The sequence below is a fragment of the Trichogramma pretiosum genome, unplaced genomic scaffold (genome assembly GCF_000599845.2).
Source record: "Trichogramma pretiosum strain Unisexual culture from Peru unplaced genomic scaffold, Tpre_2.0 scaffold12, whole genome shotgun sequence".
Taxonomy (NCBI): domain Eukaryota; kingdom Metazoa; phylum Arthropoda; class Insecta; order Hymenoptera; family Trichogrammatidae; genus Trichogramma; species Trichogramma pretiosum.
Genome location: NW_019641690.1, coordinates 1,989,009 through 2,005,197, shown reverse-complemented (window position 1 = coordinate 2,005,197; position 16,189 = coordinate 1,989,009). Strand labels below are relative to the sequence as shown.

Below are 16,189 nucleotides of genomic sequence, written 5' to 3'. Positions count from 1 at the left end.
AGAATGTCGTTCGCAAAAAAGTCACGCCGTGGTGGTGCACTTCTAGACTGTTCGCCCGTCGTCGTCCAACGAGATTTTTCGTGTTTATACGATCGATCGATCGATCGCGCGCGCGGCCATTCCCTTTCGATTTTGAAATTTACATAATTCCAGCAATTCGGTAGGTATACGTATATATGGTCAAACGTCATCCTGTGTCTCGTTAAACATACGTACGTGTGCGTACGTGTGTGTGTGTGTGTGTGTGGTGTGCCGTGCTGCGTTCCCCACCATTTATCACGCTTATATAGAGAATCGGCGTACGCTGCGCGTGGCTTAATATCCGCGCGAATCGCGCCTCAACCCGAAGGAACCGCACACAACAGCAGCAGCAGCAGCAGCAGCAGCAGCAGCAGCAGCAGTCACTGTCACAGCGGCAGCGGTCAGCAAAAGCAAAAGAGAGAAACAGTGTGTCGCTGTCTTAGTCGCGCTTCTCTCAGCTGTGAGTACTCAGTGTGTGATGCCTGCCCAAGCGCACTTGTTGTTGGTCGATATTTATCCACGGGCTGTCAGTCGCTGCTGAGCTACGAGAAGTAGCTCCCCGATCGCTGCATCGGAGTGTAACATACTCGAAATATCTTGAGAGAGGGTGTCGATCGACGCACCCCCCGGAAATTTTTCATCCGCTTTGTTTTTGGTGTTCAAGAGAAAAAAAAAAGATCGTCCCGCGATCTACGGGTGGAAAAAGTTGCGACTGCCAAGGTGAAAAGAAAGTGACTCCAAGGTTTGTGCAAATTTTTTGATGTACCAAGGCGTGTCTTTTATTAGCGTGTCACGCGAACCGATCGCGAACTATTATCGAATCGCGCTGATATTCGCTTTGATCAACGCGACCGCGTGTAAAATCGCAATTAGGATTATAACGATCCGATACACGTATTTACATTATTACATCGGACCATTAAACGCTTTTGTGCAAAAGTGTCAAGTGAAATTTTTGAATATTCATCGATCGGACGCGTCCGTCTTTTCATGCCGCGCGCAAATTAATCGACGCTTTACAAACGTCAATTTTACAATAAGACGGCAACGATCGCTCGCTCACAACAAAAGATTTTTCACTCCGTGCGGATGATTTACTGCCTTATAACACACCGTATACTTACATCATATGTCGTAGCGTGTCTTTAACGCGTGTGTATATATAGCTGTATACGACTTGGAAACTGACATGATCGCGCGTGGTGTATTATTGACGTATAATGAGGCATTTCTGTTTACGTTTGCTCTTGTGTATGTGTGTGTATGCGTGTGTCCGTGTATATACTTTTCGAAATATTCACTCAAGCGAAGAGAGAGAGATGCATCCACAAGGCATCGACAGCAGCGATAAAGTCCAAATTCATCCTCGTAAATTAGAACATTCGATTTTTCAGGGTTATCCCTCGATGTTCGTGATCAATTTTCGTCGATACGATCCACGAAAAATTCTGTTATGACATTACAAATTGCCTCGGCGAACTGATAACACATTGTGTTTACATGGAAAATTGCTTCGCCGTATAGAGTTCGATCTTTCGTGGTTTCGACGATCTCTTCAATATAACAATCACCTATATAACAATCGGTAATATATAATAATACCGATCATGCTCGATCGATCGATAAAAAAAAGACGCGAACATTTTGGAAATCGGATGTTCCGGAACGAATTGACGAAAAGATCTCGTATATTCGAAAGACAGAACAGGTTGGATCGGTATTACAAGCGAGATCGCTTTTAATATTATGTATGCTCGCGATCGCGCTCGGCGCATATAGCTGATGTATAGGTATACGCGTGCACGCTAAATTATAAAACGTGTATTATCGATCGAATTACCGATAATTAAAAATTGCACGCGTCAACGGATTTAATCGGTGACTGATTTCTCTCCTCTCCCCCGCCGGTCGCGTAATAGGCACGCGTCCGATATCCATATCATTGGGTCCACTTAATAAAACTACTAGACACACAAAAATTGTACACTTTTAATGGTGTCGCGCCGGTGCTCCCGAAAAAAATCGGTCGATACGGTAAATTTGTTTGTCGATCATCCACACCACTTCGCGGAAGTGTCTTTTTCTTTTCTCGCGAATCATGCATTATATGATACGGCTTCGAACTTATGTCTATAAACAAAGGGGGCTCGTAAGCACACTTGCATACAGGATGTGCGACAAATATCATAGTCGTGCGCCACTGCAGTACAGAAATTCTTTTCTCTTAAATACACCGCGTACATGTGTATGTGTTAAATGTCAGTGTGTGCTTGATTTTGCACAAAGTCAAAGACAGAGAGACATGTGCGTTCGCAGCGACGTTAAAAAACGGTGACAAGAAAGAGAGAAAGACAGAGACATGAGACGGTTGAGCAACATGCCAAGCGCAAAACTTGCACACCGCGCTGAATTATTGATCAAGTGGCTCGCGACTTCATAGTGTTTGCATTATATACTTACACATACATATCGTTACATACATATCCAAGAGGGAGCTCATCGTCGTCGTCGAAGAGATGCGTCGCGAATCGCAGCCGCGACGACGACGACGATCGTCGTTATTATATGCATGCGATATACGCTGCACTGCGAGGCTGTAGCTGCTGCTGCTGCTGCTGCTGCGGTGTGTGTGCACCGTGTGGCACATGACGATGATTGGAGGGATTTTTATTTTTATACCGCGTGCACAGCAGCACCTTTGACACGGGCAAGGCTGTACATGAATAAAAATATTAGTCGAGTCCACGATAATATTAATGTACGCTCGAACGTGCCGAGTATTTTATTAAATGTCAAAGATAGTCTTTTTTTGTATGGAGGATCGAAGACCGAGCGCGAAGGTGATATAATAATCATACGGTATATCCAACGCCGCCGACGCTGCGTTGCTGACCGATATTTCCCTCCTCCTTCTTTTTTTGACTTTTTCGATGTTTCCAGCAAATCGGGTTGTGCAAATTTTTCGCTCGTTTCGGATATTTTTTTCCACATAAAAAGCCAAGTAAACCTGAAACTATAAATTGGGAAATAGTGCATAGCCTTGGAAGGATTACTTTCATCGGGTTACATTATAGGCGAAGCGGGTAAAAAAAAAAAATAGAAAGAATGCGGATAAAATGATGTCATGAGTTGCCCGCGCACGGATTTACGGATTTTAGGCATATCGATCGTTCTAGAACTTTCTTCACGTGATTCACTCGACTACAACACGTTTTTCGATGTAATTTTATGCATTCGCTCGTGCGAGCTAATTTGTATCGGTGTCCGCGTGGACGGAATTTAATTGTGATTTTTAGAGATTTTTAATCAGTTCTTTTTGTTTTATTATTCGATTCCTATAAATAGGAAAGGGTATTTTATTGTAGGCTAGACAAATCAGTGCATTTATTTGAATAATTTCAATTCATGGTATTTTTGTTGCAACGATTACTTCGAACAGGCATTCGTTACAAAAGATTTATGCGAACAAACAAACTTTAATGAAAACATAAAATATTTCGTAAAAATAATAAACAGCCTCCCGTGCGTAATAGAAAAAAAGAGAATAAGAAAAATCTCGCACTTTTAATTTTTACGCAAGTGCAGTTTCATAAATGCGTAGAGCAAACAAGAGCCATTGGCGGCGGCGTTGGTTCTTTCTCGCGCTATACCAACACACTATATACAATACCACGTACCACCTTGACCAGGCGTGACACAGCCTGAACAAACACAACAAAATAATAAGGATTATATAAAACTCATTGAATTTTTCGAAATGTATATTATTCTCTTCTCTTTTTTTTTCATCCAATAGCCAAAGAGCGAATTGTTGCATCGGTGCGTGGGCGCGTAAATTTGAGAAAGTGTTTTTTTTCTCGCTTTTCAATTCGTATACGCGCAATACGTGTCAAAAAATTGAAGTAGTCGAGAACAATCGACCACTTGACTACTGAAATGGTGATAAAAAAAAACATTAATAAATGTATAAACTCGTTTCGTATCGTCGCGCTTATTATCCTTGACCACTTGTGGGTGTCTGCTTACATATACGCTTACTTTCTTAATCATTATTTTAATTTCGAGCAATTTTCCAATCGTTTCCTCGTTTTTTTATCTGCTGCTCTCACGAACGCACACGTGAACGATTAAACGATCAAAGTGTCGTTTGGCTAATGTTTGGAAAATAGCAAAGAAAAAAAAAGTAAAAAAAGAAGTGCAGGCCAGAACAGTTAGATGCGGGGACAAAGGCGCGCTGATGAGATCCTGACAACCGCGACTCATCTCTGGCATACGTGCCAGAAATAAAGTATGAGCTTAGATAACGACGACGTCGACGTTGACTACGACGATAATTGTGCTAAAGAGGGGAAGGGTTTCTTCTTACTAATTTTGCATGCTAAAACGCGCTTTTAACGCGTACGGGTACGGTTCTACATGTATCCGCATACACACACACACACGCACATAAGCGCGCTTGTGCAAAGCTCGCGCGAGATTTTTTTCGGAGCGAATTGCGCCGCCGAAGACGAGTCAGCTGTTTCTCTCTTTTTTTTTGTTCCCTCCCGTGAGGCGCACGGATTTAAATGTATACAAAGTACTTTTTTCCTCTTCTTTTTCGCCGACTAACGACTGCACTCATACACGGGTCTGTGAGTGTATGTGTGCAGACTCTGGAACCGGAATTTTCATGTTTATACAGCCCGACAACTAGGCGCGCGCGTGAAAAACCACACATTTACGTAATGATCGTAACGCTCTGTGGTTTCGAGCGCGTGAATAATTTTCAAATTTCATTTTCGTATACCACCACCACATCTGCGACAGACTTTGCATGCAAAAATATCAAGAGGGGCACCGTAACCAGACGAGCTTTTTTCTTCCCATTCATCTTCGGTGGAAGTTTTGCATGAAACTTTGTTGTTTGCTCCGTCGTGATCGATATAGCACGCTATGCCGTGATTTTGACCGAGTACGAGGAAAAAAATTAAATCGTATTATTATTGTTAAAGGCAAGAGAAAATGAGGCTTCGATAGCGAAATCCGTTCACTGCGTTTCCAGGAGAAATAAAGCGTGCGGCTGAAAGAACGAGTCTCTCGCGAGCCGAGCCAACGATGCCCCGAAGTTACCAAATACGAATAGTAAAAATTTAAATACACAATGCCTAGTGCACTTTTAAAAATTATAGCGAATCTCACGCGATAATTGTTTGTGTGCTTGCGCGCATTAAATACCCAATTTCGTAACCATTTAAACGCACCACGCGTACTCGAAATTAGAATTTAAACGTCGATCGGTCTCTCGACCTACATATTATTTGCAGAAAGGTGAAAAAAAAAGTAAGTTCGTTTCATTGTACGCTCCGATTGTTACATTGTATGTATAGTACGTATATCTCGGAATTCTTCGGAGGCGTGGTGAGTCCGTCCGTGTCCGTGTCCGAGCGTGTGTGTGCTCACAACCATTGCGCGACGTACACCGTGTGTCCGTGTCGAAAGTGAATGAAGCCGTGCGGTACGAAGAAGAAGAGGAAGGCAAAAAAAGCGAGCTCGCGCGAGCAAGGCAATAGGCCCCCCATAAATGAACACTAATTTCTGCTCGCAACTTCGTTTTATTGTCAGTTTTTTTTCTCTTTGCTTTACGACTTCGCCGAAGTTATTTATGCATTCATACTTGCAAACGAGCGTGCGAGCAATTTTGTCGCAACGACTTCTCTTCGCGCTCGGCGCGGAACTACAAGCTGATAATCGTGCGCGCGAGCGCCTCGTTTTGCGCTTTGCTCGAGAAGTGGAACGATATACTTGACCGATACTGTATAAAAGTTTCGTAAGAGCCTCCGAATTAAAATCTATATATCAACAATGTGTATCTCGTGCGAGCATCGATCGGCATACATATTGTATATTATTAAAATTGGGTGGGCAACCTACTGAAAAACTATATTTATAATAATCGATCGGACAAAGTCTTTCTTGTACATCGAATCTCGAAGTTCGAGTGCTTACATCAGATAATATACATCGCACACGAGGAATCGATCTTATGAGTATTCGAGTTATTTTTAGTGTACACATTACCTCATCGCGATGCGTGGCGTGAAAATTGCCCCCGAGTGCATGATATAATACCCGCACCAAGACGTGTCCGAGTGATTACCTAAAATTTCTTTCCGTATAATTATTATTACCTATACTTCCTTTTTCATATGCGTATACGAGCGCGCACGAGTCGACACGCGCGTCGATCAAGTTCAAGAGCAGTAGCAGCAGCAGCAGTAATAAAAACTTTCACTCTTGTGCAAAATCGATTATTTCATTTATATCATACCCGTATAATAAGCCGCAAGGAGGCTGAAAAAAAATTCTGTAAATATATAATGATTATTCATCGCCGCCGCCGCCGCCGCCGCCGCCACGCGGTTCTCGCACTTAAACTTGGCGCAATGTGCAATTTACGCTACTTAGCAATGCTGATACGTGCAATTGAGTAACACTAAATGATTTTAAATATATCGTATACATGAACGCGTGTGTGTTGTACGATTTCAGCGCGCTGCTCGGTGAACTAAAACATTGCAAAATGGTCGAGGTCTTGATGGAATCGGGCGGCCAAGACGTCGTGGTGCCGGAAACGCCTCGCTCCGGCACGCCAACCGAGTGCGACGCCAACCTGACCGCTAGTACTCGGGGGACGACGACGACGAGCATTCGGGACGTCGTCGGCACGGATCAGCACGATCTCAGCACGCTGCAGCGATTTTACGCCCACTCCAACATCTTCATCACGGGCAGCACCGGCTATCTGGGCAAGCTGCTGGTGCAGAAGCTGCTGCGCACCTGCGCCGACATCTCCAACGTCTATCTACTGATCAGGCAGAAGAAGGGCCAGAAGGTCGATCAGAGACTGGAGCAGATATTCGACGATCCGGTCTTCGAGGCGCTGAGGGAGGAGCAGCCGAAATATCGACACAAGGTCGTGGCCATCGCCGGGGACTGTAGTCTGCCTGGACTCGGTATCTCCGAGGCGGATCGACGCACCTTGATCGAGAACGTGGATATCGTGTTTCATGTGGCGGCTACGGTGCGATTCGATGAAAAGCTCAAGCTCGCCGTGCCGACCAACGTGCAGAGTCCAAGGGACGTGATCAAGCTTTGCAAGGAGATGCCCCAGTTGAGAGTAAGATTATATTCTTATATTGATTTTATTTGCATATTTGAGATTTTTGATGTGCTAATTGACTTGTTTATTATTTTAGGCGTGCATACATGTCTCCACTGCCTACGCCAATTGCGTGCAGAATCCGATCGAGGAGAAGTTTTACGACGTGCCGATCAGCGGGGATAAACTGATCTCTTTGGTCGAAAATACCGATGAAAAGCTCATCGAAGATATCACAAAACCGTAAGCTCCATATTCACGATCGTCAAGCTTCCTTACCGATTTAAAAAAATAAATGTAAAAACAAATACATTTCCATTTTCAGACTCTTGCAGAATTGGCCAAACACCTACACCTTCACTAAAGCCGTGGCCGAAAATATCGTACGTAACGAGGCCGAAGACTTGCCCGTCGGTATCTTCAGGCCCGCTGTCGGTTCGTAAAATTTTTCATAAAAAACGAGACCCAGCTCGAACCGGCGTTTACAAAAGATCTCCGTTCTGTATTTTGTAGTAATCTCCACTTACGAGGATCCGCTGAGAGGATGGATCGACAATCTGTACGGGCCGACGGGGGTGGCCGCCGGAGCTGGCTCCGGACTGCTGCACTCCATACACTGCGACGGCAGCCTCAAGGCCAACGTCGTGCCCGGCGACTGGACCGTGCACGCGCTCATCGCTAGCGCCTGGGACGTCGCCGAAAGACGCAAGTACGTGCTCGATCGACGCGTTACTTTTTTTTTCAATAATTACCCGGATTTTCGAGAGATCTAACGTGATTTCGTTCGTTTCACCGCAGAGACGCGGAGGAGGGCGATCGGACGATACCGATTTACAATTACACGAACAAGGACAATCCGATAACCTGGGACGAACTGAAGGTCATGACGGCCAAGCACGGCCTCCACTTACCGACTGTGCGCGCCGTCTGGTACTACAGCTTCGGCAATACCAAGTCAAAGTGGCTGCACATGTTCTACGTCATATTTTTGCATCTGTTGCCAGCCTACCTGGCGGAGGGTTGCTACCGTCTGACCGGCAAAGGCGAGCTAGGGTAAGCAGATGGAGCTTTTTATTATAAATCGAGCTTTTTTATTATTTATCCGTTTCCAAGCGCTGATTGTTACTTTTCGGTTTTGCAGAGTACTCAGAATTTATAAAAAAATTCACAAATTCATGAACGTATTGAATTACTTCACGACGCAAGAATGGCAATTCGGTAACGAGAACGTCCGAGCTTTGGCGGAAAAGCTCGACTCCAAGGATCGCACACTGTTCCCCATGGACATGAGGGAAGTCATTTGGGACAAATACTTTCAGACTTATATCAAGGGAATCAGAATATATCTCATTAAAGATCCTCTGGAAACTCTTGGAAAGGCCCGACTAAAATGGCAAATGTAATGATCGAACGTTTTGTAGTAAAATTTACCACATTCAATTGTCAATTATCCACTAATTCAAATCGTGTGTTACTTTCAGTTTGTGGTTCCTTCATACAGCTGCTAAACTTTTCTTGGTGTATGTGCTGTGGAAGCTCATCTATGCCGTGTACAGCTCAGCTTTCGGCGCATAAACGAGAAAAACAGATACAGTACAGACGAGTTTTATTTTGGATAAACAGTGATAATATCATCACCAGTAGTTTTGTGCATTTTTTTGTGATAGAATGATGATATTCGCAGCGTTTATAATCTCTTCAGCGAATTGCCAACGTGTAAATGCCAAGTGCAATGTAAAAAAAAAAATATTACGATCCATGATTGCGTCAAAGGTGCCCGAGTGTAAGAGAGAGACAGACAGACAAAAAATGTACACGCATCAATGAAAATATCTCAATGACCTAAGTTTTGAAGATTCTTGGTTAACGACTCTTCTACGGGATAAATCATCGGTACAGCCGATAATATTTGCATAGTCTTTTATGAGTGCATTATATATGTATACTACGTTCGTTCGTGTATGTATATTGGTTTCAGAAAAGTGTGATGTGTATGTGTGTGTACCACAAAGCTATGTAAGCCAAGATTTATTGAAGTTTCAGTTTTTTTCTGTTTTTTTTTTCTACTCTACAACATGGTGTCGCGATAAAATAACCTTATGCTAAACACAAACGCGTGTATCGTGTGCATGTGTGCGCAACGCCCACGGGAGACTGTAGCTTCTGAATAACATTAAAGCAAGTGTAAATGATGTAGTTTTCTATTGTGTTATTAAGTTCATTACGGCTACACTATAATCGTGTAATAGAGGTTTAAAGATATAATTATTTTATTCGATAAATGAAATCAATTTTTCTTTTTTGTAATTAAACTAATGTTAAAATGTCATTATTATGTATTTAATGGTAAACTATTATCTCGTTAGGATACGAATGATTAGCTTTAACGATCGTTCATGAAATGTATAAAATATATATAAAATAATAATCTGGTAAATCACGCTTTTGAAGCAATTACCAGCCTGTAACTTATTATTATATTTATAGTACAAATAAAAAAAATAGTTGGTATTTTTAAATAATTGAAGTTTTTTTTGCGATCGATCGATACACGTGCCTACCTTTATCGGTAAATAAACATCTTTTGACATTGCGCTATGATGATGATTTTGGTCTGTATAATTTCTCCTTTTACTTCCTTAAAGCGAAGGACACGTGGATTTAATGGTGCGTATTTTAGCACGTAAATCGAATTTGTTTTATCAATAATTACGGCGTTTATTCCCAATTATTACACAGCATTCGATAGTATTACCGTAATCAAAAAAAAAACTTTCATTATGGTATAACCGAGATGATTCAATGAGAAAAAAATCACGTATTACGCACGTAATATGCAATCTGAACTATTCGACTGTCGTCGCATTTTCAATTAAAAGATCGGTCAACAAATGATAAAACATTCAATTAATATTGACAACTCGGGTGAGCTTGGCTGCCATTTCCTCTTTATGCATATACGTCAAGCGGCAGTAGGGGCATGAGCAGCAGCAGCATATTTCAAAAGGCCGAACGTGCGAACGCACGCACGCACGGCACCGATTTACGCAAATTAAGACGCAGGTATTTTAAGCGCGGGTAATTTTAACGCGTCGAGCAGCTATACAGATTTCAGAGCCGTTTGGTATTAAACGTGAAATTTTAGTAAAAAAAAAAACCTGTTAGACGATTAGATACAAACGCGCCAAATGCGGAGTCGATGATCGTTACGGACCGTTTATGTACATTAGCCGAAAAAGGTTCGCGACCGACAGGTTTTTCTCGCGCGCACGTATATGTGCTCTCTTCGCGCAAAGGTCAATATTTCAATTATGTACACGTCTGAAAATTCTCAGGCACATGTGGCAGTGGTCGGCCGACACGCGCTGCAAATGCACTCATGAACATACAATTATACGGATTATGCCCTACTTCTAACTCGCGCATTCACGTGCAAAAACGGACGATCGCATCGATCCGGCTAAAACCGATCGCGGCACATGCCCCCCGCGCGCGAGCGTCCCGCATTAACATTGTTGTCACACACAGACACATCCTCGCGTGCGTAATCTATAATAATTGCGTTCGGAACGCGACTTTTCCGCGTTAATGTACTGTGCGCGTCTGCCGCTGTTGATTTTTTCTGCCGTCGATGGAAGACGAAGAGGATGCGCACACATGACAAAGCCGAAGACGAACGTGAATTGTTTACCAGAGAATTGCATTGTTCTCGCGATTCGCGTCGTTCGGTTATGTACTTACTATGGAGCTCCGTCACCGCGCGCGATGATGTTATATACTCGTGCGCAGTTTTCCCTCGGACTCTTGGACGGGCGTGTCAATTCTAGCTCTAGGCGAGCTCCTTCTTCTGCGTCTTTTTTTTCCCCGCGCACGGACAGCTAATATATCCCAAAACCATATAACGCTAAAAGCGCAATTTTTTACGTCGAATATATATTGTGGTAAATTGTGGTAATTATTTTTTTTTTAACCACTCGAATTCGTAACCGCAAACCATCGACCTTCGAATATCGAACGAGAGAGTAAGCGAGAGAGAGAGAAAAAAATTCGTACCTCAAAGTTCAAGTCTAGATGATAACACGCGGTATATAAATATAATATATAATACACACACCATAGCAGCCATACACACAGCCATCGGTACAGTACAGTGGTAGTAGTAGTGTGTATATACACAAAGACACAATCAAAATATACAAAATTGAGCGCGTTTGAGTGTGGGGAAGCTTTCACTTTAAGGCGAAGCGCCGCACGCACACAAGTGACTAAGTTACATAGTCACCCATCATAAGCCATAGGCCCGAGCTCGCTCCGGAGCGCGCGCGTGAAACAGAGAGAAAGAGCACTCGCGCTGTATACACTTTAAACTTGTGTACAGATCACAGAGTCGTGGGTCACAGTCAGTGGACGACGGTTTACCAGGTGACAAGCTCCAGCTCCCAGGTATCCGCGAGACTTCGTTTCCAGCCTCTCTCTTGCCGTTCTGAGCAGTCTTCTGAACAGATAAAAAAAGGGTAAGAAGAAATTTTATTGTTAATTAATTGTGAAGGAGCGTATGTGCCGATTAAAATGATAAGATTATAACGGGAGTTTGTGATTAAATCAATAAATTTGAGTGAGAAAATTATAATTGCCATTGATAAATATTTTGCTATTGATTCAAGATAATTGGTGTTTATGACGTAGTGCGTGGTGAGCTTTTAGATTTTTTGTTTGATACTTTTAATTTATTTATCAACTGCAAACTGGATATTTAATAATTATCGTGAAATAAGAATCCAAACTATATTATTAGTATAGCTTCATGAATTGACAAAGCAATTCATATTTTTTATTGCATTAAATATAAACGACTTTAATAATAAATAATCTTATTGACTGTTCAAAAAACTTAACTGCATAGCTCATATTATAAAAAACTATAACATATTATTAATATAACTACATAAATTGACAAAGCAATTAATACTTTATATTGCATTAAATGCAAAAGGCATTGATTATAAATAATCATATTGACTGTTAGAAAAATTTACCCGCAAAGCTCATTGACCGCTAAACTTACGCCACGATGAAATAATAACCAATAATCCTCTAATATAATGATACTTATGAATCGCTAATGCCTTGATTAATTGAATTCATAATCGTTAAATCGAGTAAAATCTCTGGTTTCGAGCAGATCTTTAATGAATAAAAATTCATCGTGTTGCAATCACTAATAGAGCTAGATATTTGAAACAATAATTGTACAATGAGAAATTTTTAAATAACCTTGCCAAAATTATTCGTTTGTGAGTACAGGTACACTCTACATACACATGTTGCAACACCTAAAATATCTAAAAATAAAATCATTTGAATTTCCATTAAATCAAAGATTACATTCAAATACAGTCGTTTCACGTTTTCAAAAGAATTCCAATGATTGCTCAAAGCTTAAAGTTCAATGTACCTCAGTTAAAATGATTCATAGAGATTCTAATAAATTCGCGGTGAAACCGCGCAACGACCTTATGAATTGTATAATTTTTATATCAGGGATTTATTGATTTTTTAAAATCAAATTCACGAAACCGAAACAAACAAGTTAACGATTAGAATATTATGAGATGTTTGTCAGATCTATTTGCAATCGGCTAATTTTTTCCTCTTCCTGGAGGTGCGTTAATTTTATATTGTCCGCTTGATCGATCGGTGCGTGCGCGATTACATTTATTATGAGACGCTAAAAATTATTATATAAGTTGCAAAACTTATCAGAAGGATATTGCGATAAATTTTATTGTTTTGTAAACGCGCAAGACATTTGTATAATAACGAGGCTTAATTTTTTTAAGATTACACCATTGCCAAAATGAGATTACCGAATATAGATGAGGAGAAGTCGGAGATTCAACAATTCTATGACGGACAGACCGTTCTAATCACCGGGGGCACCGGTTTTTTGGGCAAGGTCCTGGTCCAAAAGCTTCTCAGAGAATGCCCGGACATCGAAGCGGTTTACCTCATCATACGGATGAAAAAGGACGTTGAATGCGAGGACAGGATCAAAGCGATACTCGACGAACCGGTGAGTGTTTGAAAATGATAACACGTCGATACGTGAGCTTCGAATTACGATCGATCCAATTGATTTCAGCTGTTCGACGAGCTGAAACGAGTGCTGCCAAACTACCGTGAAAAGATCGTAGTCCTGGGTGGTGACTGCTCGCTGCCGAATTTGGGATTATCACCTAAGGACATAGAAACCGTCAAGTCGAAAGTCTCGATTGTCTTCAACGGAGCCGCGACCGTCAGGTTCGACGAGGATCTGAAAAAAGCCGTGTGCATCAATGTACGGGGAACCAGAGAGATCTTTAAGCTCGCTGCTAAAATGCCGCACTTGAAGGTAACGCAACGAAGTATCAATTTTTTGCATCGATCGAGTGATCGATCGATTGAAAAAAAAAAATGATAATAATAAGCGTAATGATGTGATGGATTTTATTATTATAGGCTGTGGTCCATGTATCGACGGCTTACAGTAATTGTCTTCAATCGAAGATCGCTGAAAAGTTGTACGCGTCGCCGATGACAGGTAACGATCTTTTTTACTGTCAATCTGATCCTCTTGATTTCAATGACACTAATGTGTAATGAATTCACGATGTTACAGGGGACGAGCTCATCGAATACGTCCACGCTGCGGACGAGAACAAAATCAATATCAATACGAAAAAGGTGTTGGGTGATTTTCCGAACACCTACGCGTTCACGAAGCAGGTGGCCGAGCAAGTCGTCCAGCAGTACGGCCAAGGATTGCCGTGCGGCATTTTCAGGCCCGCAGTCGGTGAGTCCAACGTTTCAGATTGATTATTGCATAAATAAAATAAAAAATTAACGCAAAAAAATCATTCAGAGAGAATTGAAAATAAGCCTATTACGATCGTCGCTTTAATTCGATTCATTACGATCCCAAGGCCTTCGCGCACTCGTTTTAATTATAGCACTCGCAATCGCTTTCTATTTCCGAGTCTATTTCTGGCTCTCGCACGTGTATATTAATCATTTTGTTCTTTTTTTTTTATATATTCTTTCGTCCATTGTCCGTCCATCTCGCTGTGCAGTCATAAGCTCGTACACGGATCCCGTGCGAGGCTGGGTGGACAACGTGTTCGGCGCCACGGGGGCGATGGTGGGCGGCGGGGCCGGCCTCGTGCGTACCCTCTACGTCGACCCGGAGTGCACCGCCGAGCTGGTACCCGTCGATCTCACCGTCAATGCCCTCATCTCGACCGCCTGGGACGTCGCTCGTTCCAAGTACGTGTTTAGACCGTGCAGTTTGGCTCTGTAAGCTCGAAATTACGTTACCGATTTCATCGATGTGCTTTTGTAGATCGACAGCCGAGCCGAACGTCGAGTATCCAAAGATCTACAATTACGCGTCCACCTGGGACGAGCCGCTGACCTGGGGCAAGTACATGGACTTGGCCTTCAAGTACGGAAACATGAAGCCCAGCAAGAAGGCCTTCTGGTGCTACAGCCTCACCTGTACCAAGTTCTACTGGATGTACTACATACTGAGCTTTTTCCTACACTCCGTGCCCGGCGCGACAGTCGATTTTGCCGCCAAAATATTCTCTCCTCAAAAAATCAAGTAAGTGCGAGGGAAGATGACTCGGGAGAGGTGTCCAAGCGGCTTCCAATAGAATATCTTTTTAATTGCAGATTGATGCGTATCTACAAAAGGATACACAAGTTCGCCGACGTCACGGCCTTCTTCGCCACTCGCAAGTGGGACTTCGACCTCAGCAACACCAAAGCCCTCTGGAGCCGGCTATCCGAGCAGGACAGGCGCATATTCGGATTCTCCATGTACGAGTTCGACTGGGAGGACTACATGAACAATTGCGTCGACGGCATGAGATTGTACATCTTCAAGGAGGGCCCCGAAACGATACCCGATGCCAAAAAGCGCATGGCTAGGTACTTACTAAAATTTCATAAATTTAATTTCATTATTTCATTATTTTTTTATTTATAATATTTGCTTTTAGATTCCAAATGATCCACAACGGCGTGAAGGCAACCTTCTTGAGTGCCCTGACCGCCGCTATCTACTATTTCGTCACCACTAGTGTGATGTTTCAATCGCAGTTGAGTCGCTTCAGGGAGAGCATTAGTATCAGATAGAAAAATGATATATTGATATATCGCAGAAAGGTCGGCGTAGTTAGGATAGTTATGCGTATACGTTTAATGTTTTTCTATTTTATTACATGTCCACAGTAAGGCTGTTTATGCACAAAGCAAATTGCCATAGTATTTAAGTTTTGCTTTTGTTAAGTTGTTAGTGTTTAATTTAAAATAAAATTACAAATTTCCCTTAAGAATAAATGATCTAGGAATAAAGTGATATTCCATGAATATTGTCGAGATATTGAAAAAGAAACGTCGAAAAAATTTATTTTTGCACGAAAGATCGATTTTTCAGTTATAAGAATGATCTAATCAATCTTGTAAGATCAAAATGATAATATTTTTCAGGAGATTGACTAAATGAATAGTTAAAATAATTGTGAATGTTATATGTTACGAACAATGTATATGATGATATGATTAAGAATTTTGTAAAAATTTCCATTAAAATAAACCCAATGAGAACTTTTGAATATAATTCAAAATTGCATAACCTTGTACGTTTATGTCAGAATAAAATTTATCAAAAATACATGAGTTAAATTGAGAATTAGTAAATCATGTAAAATTGATATTGGTGCATTAATTATCGATCGATGACGAAAAGTCATTGTGATGCTATTGAAATTGACTATCTGAAAATCGAAATTAAAAAGTATTGAATTTCGTCTTCAAAACTGTTTGATACGGTTTATATTTATCTACAATTTACGATCACTTTTGGATTATCAATATAAATTAAATATTTATTTTGAATAAATATTTCTCTTAAATTCATCGGACCATTAATATTTTTCAATATCAATGCATTCATGACACCTTAACATGTTTTACACGTCGTCTATATCA

At 41.5% G+C, this 16,189-nt stretch overlaps 2 protein-coding genes across 2 annotated transcripts; both read left to right on the top strand.

The window, feature by feature from the left end:
- Nucleotides 1-355: 355 nt before the first annotated feature.
- LOC106655329 (fatty acyl-CoA reductase wat-like) lies at nt 356-9,678 on the top strand. The gene is made up of 8 exons (XM_014375657.2): nt 356-763; nt 6,550-7,177; nt 7,257-7,402; nt 7,485-7,594; nt 7,673-7,868; nt 7,958-8,212; nt 8,301-8,558; nt 8,641-9,678. The coding sequence occupies exons 2-8, from the start codon at nt 6,581-6,583 to the stop codon at nt 8,732-8,734; spliced, it is 1,656 nt and encodes a 551-aa protein (XP_014231143.1). The 5' UTR covers nt 356-763; nt 6,550-6,580; the 3' UTR covers nt 8,735-9,678.
- Nucleotides 9,679-10,986: 1,308 nt separating this feature from the next.
- LOC106655372 (fatty acyl-CoA reductase wat-like) lies at nt 10,987-15,872 on the top strand. Its single transcript, XM_014375735.2, has 9 exons — nt 10,987-11,673; nt 13,000-13,232; nt 13,302-13,550; nt 13,658-13,739; nt 13,818-13,991; nt 14,269-14,461; nt 14,538-14,798; nt 14,870-15,127; nt 15,199-15,872. The coding sequence occupies exons 2-9, from the start codon at nt 13,017-13,019 to the stop codon at nt 15,332-15,334; spliced, it is 1,569 nt and encodes a 522-aa protein (XP_014231221.1). The 5' UTR covers nt 10,987-11,673; nt 13,000-13,016; the 3' UTR covers nt 15,335-15,872.
- The last annotated feature ends 317 nt before the right edge of the window (nt 15,873-16,189 follow it).